Source organism: Orycteropus afer, unplaced genomic scaffold (assembly GCF_000298275.1).
Source record: "Orycteropus afer afer isolate SDZICR_OR568_19922 unplaced genomic scaffold, OryAfe1.0 scaffold00410, whole genome shotgun sequence".
In the NCBI taxonomy this organism is placed as follows: Eukaryota; Metazoa; Chordata; class Mammalia; order Tubulidentata; family Orycteropodidae; genus Orycteropus; species Orycteropus afer.
In genome coordinates, this window is record NW_006921997.1 from 2,185,468 (window position 1) to 2,190,502 (window position 5,035).

A 5,035-nucleotide genomic window follows, 5' to 3' on the forward strand; every position below is an offset into this window, starting at 1 on the left:
CATGCTTGATAAGGTGGAGGGTTGACGAAGGAGGGGAAGGTCCTCAACGAGGTGGATTGACACAGTGGCTGTGGTGATGGAGTCAAGTATAGCAGGTGGGTATCTGAGAACACTGATGATAAGTTACAGATCCAGCAGATGTATGTAGTATTAATTCTCAAATTGTGTTACAAAATTCTTCCTAGATCCACAGATAAACCTTAGTGAGCCCTAGGTAAAGAAAAGGATTGTTTTGTTGGTTATATTTGAGAGCTAAATTGTAGTGGAAATCTCAGGGATGGGATCTTTACTTTTATTTGATTGTACTGTTCAGAAGGAGAACATATGAATGGGCAGTTTTCTAATACCAGTAAAATTATGGGATTTTATTTCTCACGTTTTTTTTTTTTTCCTTTAAGTTGTTGACTCATGGCTTTTAGCAGCTGTCCAAGCCTTCTCAGTCTTCTTTGTCAACAAGCTTTATTCTGTCCTTCCTTTGTTTGTAATACATACATATACATGTATATATAAAGAACTGAAGAAAATATTCAAGTCTTAAGTGACAGTATTGAAGGAGTCTATAGGCAAAATGTTGGACAAGGCAGGAAGCACCAAAAGAAAGATGGAAGGAGTACGAAGAGTCATTGTACCAAAAAGAAATATACAACGTTTAGCCATTTCTGGAAGTAGCATATGATCAAGAGCCAGTGATACTGAAAGAAGATGTCCAAGCTGCACTGAAGGCACTGGCAAAAAACAAGGCTCTAGAAATTGATGGAATACCCGTTGAGATGTTTCAACAAATGGATGTAATGCTCAAAGTGCTCACTCATCTATGTTAAGAAATTTGGAAGACAGCTACCTGGCCAGCCGACTGGAAGAGATCCATATTTGTGTCCATCCCAAAGAAAGGTGATCCAACGGAGTTAGAAAATTGTCGAACAATGTCATTACTATCACATGCAAGTAAAATTATGCTGAAGATGATTCAAAAACAGTTACAGCAGTACTGTATGATGTACAGCAGTACATCGACAAGGAGCTGCCAGAAATTCATGCTGGATTCAGAAGAGGGCATGGCGCAAGGGCTGTCATTGCTATGTCAGATGGATGTTGGCTGAAAGTGGAGAATACCTGAAAGATACCTCTTTTTTTTTTTTTTTTCATTTTTGTTGCCTTCTATTAGTAGTGTATTTATCAATCCAATCTTTGAACATCCAAGAATGCTAACATCATCAAATTCTGCCCTGCAGTATTTTATGTAGTATTTTATACTACTAATGATAAGATGTTCCAAAAATAAAAAACAAAACTGCCATTCGTAGGTGCAGTTTGTCATAATTGAACATGACCCAAGTGGGAACTCCCTGTACAGCTAACCTAGTGGGATTGGTTTATACTAGCACCAGTAAGTAGCTTTCCAGATTTTAAGAATGCCCGTGAAGATAAAGGAGCTTTGATGGCTCAGTGGTTAAAGCATTTGATTGCTAACCATAAAGATTGGTGGTGCAAACCCACCAGCCACTCCATAGGAGAAAGATGAGGCAGTCTGCTTCTGTACAAATTTACAGCCTTGGAAACCCGATGGGTCATCCTACTTGGTCCTAAAGAGTTGCTATGAGTCAGAATTGACCTGATGGCAGTGGGTTTTCTGGGTTTCTCTTTTGGTGAGGAAAAACTGGTCATCTTCTACTAACTTAATTCTGACTACTGTTTATGCAAAAATAAAATGAGTTGAAAATGAATGGAAAAAATTTTCTGTAATGAAACTTAAAGATCCCATCAACTCATTCTGATTTGGGATTGTCTTAGTCTGAATTTCAGTCCGTTCAATTTCAGTCCTTATTTGCTGGTAACCTAGACAGAGTACAGGGATGTGCTCTTCTGTGACACTCACTCCCCTCTTCCTCTCCACAATCTCGTTTCACTGTCAGTTTTCACATTTTATGGTTTGTTTATCTTTCTTCTCCTAGGAAGCTGGAATTTTCTTTTTTCTGAATGCATTGGATGAAATATTTGAGGGAAAAACAAACCACAAAGCCTCAGGATGTTTTTGTTTAGGGACAAGAATTAACATTCTTTTTAAGTATTTTCACATTGTTTATATAGTTGAAATGTTTAAATTTGTGACTCTGTCTTCAATGTGTTTTGGCTGATACATTCTTTCTTGTTCAAAACACTGCTCTCGTAAAATCAGTAGTTCTCACATCTACCTTGTCTATCCTGGACCTATAATTTTTTTCCTTTTTTCTGATGTGACTTTAGAGGCTAATATTTACAAGAGTGAGCAAAGTGTCCTGGTCTGTGTTGCTTGATAGACATGACTTCTGCCTTATTTCAATTTCAGTGTCAACTTGATAGGATGGGACAGGTGGGCATTCTGCTGACCAGCATCTGATTGGCGAGGCTGGTGGCTAGTGATGGATGGATGGATCTGATGACTAAATAAGCAACCCCATGAATATGAGTGTGCAGAGTAAAATTGGACACAGCAGATGGTTGGGCTACGCTGTATCTTATTTCTTCCTCAGTTCTGAGATTTGCCTTAGCCATCTATTCACAGAGACCAGCTGGGATTGTCCACTAACTGCCAACACCCATTGGTTTGAGGAGAAGGGACTTGCTGCTTGCCTTAGAATTTATTCAGTTTCTCATGTCTGTGTGTATGTTCATCTGATGGTAAAACATAAGATATTCAAAAGCAGAATATATGAGAACTGATACCATGTATGTTCTTGAAGAACATCCCAGTTAGACACCATTTCCACAATAAGAGTATACTTTGGAGACTGGCTTTTCCCTGCTTCTTTTCCTTTAATCCTGTGATGTTTTAAATTCTTGTTATCTCTGCTGTTGCCATTTCAAATTCATCACTGACAGTTCTTCCTATATTGTGAAGAGAAGAAACATTTCTAAGAAAACACTAAGACAGAATATAGGGTTATAATAAAAACTTAAAATAAATCTAACAGACCTGCTAGTTTCAGCTTTCTTTTACAATATATAAAATTTAATTTACTTGATCCCAAAATACCTTTAAGAAACATACTTTGATTTAACTTCCAAAACTTAACCGATTAGTTGAAATGGTTCTGCAACAGATACGATTAAAATTGTTCATTATAACTAATGCTCCTGAGGCTGCTTCAGAGGTGTTCTGTAGTCTTCTGAGGTGACCACAGACCTTCAGAAAGGTAGAAGCTGCGTAGTAGGTTCATGTGACATCTGGAAGCCAGAGAGAAGTTGGGTATGCACATTGTAGTCATGCTTGCTCTGTATCCCTGGGAAACCCGGGTGAGAGGAAAGGAGGTGCAGCTTGCACGTGGGCTGTTTGTTTCTGTGTTCTCTAGTTAGGTTCTTCAGTAGCAGTGTGAGTTTGATGGCGATTTAACGAAGTGTAACTGTTAGAAACAAGTAAGAAAAACTGAGTTTGGGGCTGAGAACAGGGGAGAAAAAGAGCAAGTGGTAAAGTGAAAGGCAGAGCAGGACGCAGGTGGGTGTGATAGCTCTCCTTACAGAGGTTATGGGGGATGCACAGCACACCCCAGCATTAGGTCTGAATTCATCTTTTGTGGGGAAAAGGAGGTGAAGTTTTCCTCAGAAAGTCAACTTAGAGGATCCTACTTTGTTGACGTACTTGGGTATGAAATTCTCACTGTAATAGTCCATGAGTTAGGAAAGGAGTTGGGGAAATACTCTGGTTGGCTCTGGAAATTTCTTCCTTAGCTATCTGATCTAAGTAGGTTGCCCAGAGTCACCAGGGCACAGAAATTGACATGACCGTTCTCAAAGTCAGGCACATTTGCAGTGCCACTGTCAAAAGGAATGTTTATTTGTTCATCTAACTGAGATCCTTAAGGAGTGGCTCCAGCTGAATCCAAGGACTTTCCCAGGGTTTTCACTGCTCTGTCATTTGACCTTCATTTGGTGCCTTTGGCATTGACTTCATTCCCTTGCAGGTTCTCTCAGCTAATGGCAAAGATGGCCACTAGCAGTGCTTGGATTTTGTCCTACCAGCCTAGAAATCTCATTTTAAAAAGTGAAAAAAAAAGCACCTTTTCCTGATAGTATTCACAGAAGTATCCAGAGTAACTTGCACTGGCCTAACTTAACTAAACCAATCACTGTAACTTGCTGGTGGCCTGCATCTTTTTGCCCATCCCTGAAGCTTTGGGGTGATGTCAGCCCTCTTGAACCATATAGGCTATGAATGAGGAGGGATGGCTCCCCAAAGAACTGGGATGTTCTTAACATTTGAAGAGGAAAGGGATGCCAAACAGTTGAAAACAATATAAATGTTGATTGTGTCTATTCCTAGAGCTATTTGTTTAATGGAAGATGACTGTCAGGGGTACACTACCAACTGGGTTCCTTCGCTAGAACCTTCACCATTGAAGCCTAACCCCTCCCCTCCCCTCTGCTTTACTACAGATACCTGTTTCCCAAGTTTACACTCTGCTGGACTGAATTTGTAGACATGAAGGTTCATGTGCCTTGTGAGACCATTGAATACATTGAAGCCAACTATGGGAAGACCTGGAAGATCCCTGTGAAGACGTGGGACTGGAAGCACTCTCCGCCCAACGTGCAGCCCAATGGAATCTGGCCTATTTCTGAGTGGGATGAGGTTATCCAGTTATACTGAGACACTAGACTGAAATGAGAGAATGCATCTCCTGAAAAACGGTGGTTCATGTTAAAAACGGTATTATGTAGCTATTTGTCAAAAATAAGGGAGCGCCAAAGAAAAACGTGTGAAGACACAGAGAAAGCCCTCACCCCTGAGCGGTATGGTTTATTCTGTTACTCAGCATGTATTGAGGGAGTCGATGTGTGTCTGGTGCATTGCTGGGTTACAGTGGAGAAACAGATGAATGAGACAGATGTCTGCCTCCTTTTCTCCTCCCTTTGGTGAGCACTCTTCATTTTCCTTTGAAGGAGCCCACCCCCACCCTTTGAGAAGCTCAAACAGAATGTGGTCTGTTCTGTGTGGGCGTTTAAAAAGTTGGCTACTGTTTGGGTGGCAGATGAGCTCAGCAGGCAAAGCTAAGGAAAG

At 40.5% G+C, this 5,035-nt stretch overlaps 1 protein-coding gene across 1 annotated transcript in view; it reads left to right on the forward strand.

The window, feature by feature from the left end:
* The window catches only part of FKTN (fukutin), a 56,987-nt gene extending 52,363 nt beyond the window's left edge, over positions 1-4,624 (forward strand). The window contains exon 7 of the mRNA XM_007953762.1: positions 4,411-4,624. Coding sequence (XP_007951953.1) covers positions 4,411-4,624 — 214 coding nt within the window. The remainder of the gene's footprint in view (positions 1-4,410) is intronic.
* The last annotated feature ends 411 nt before the right edge of the window (positions 4,625-5,035 follow it).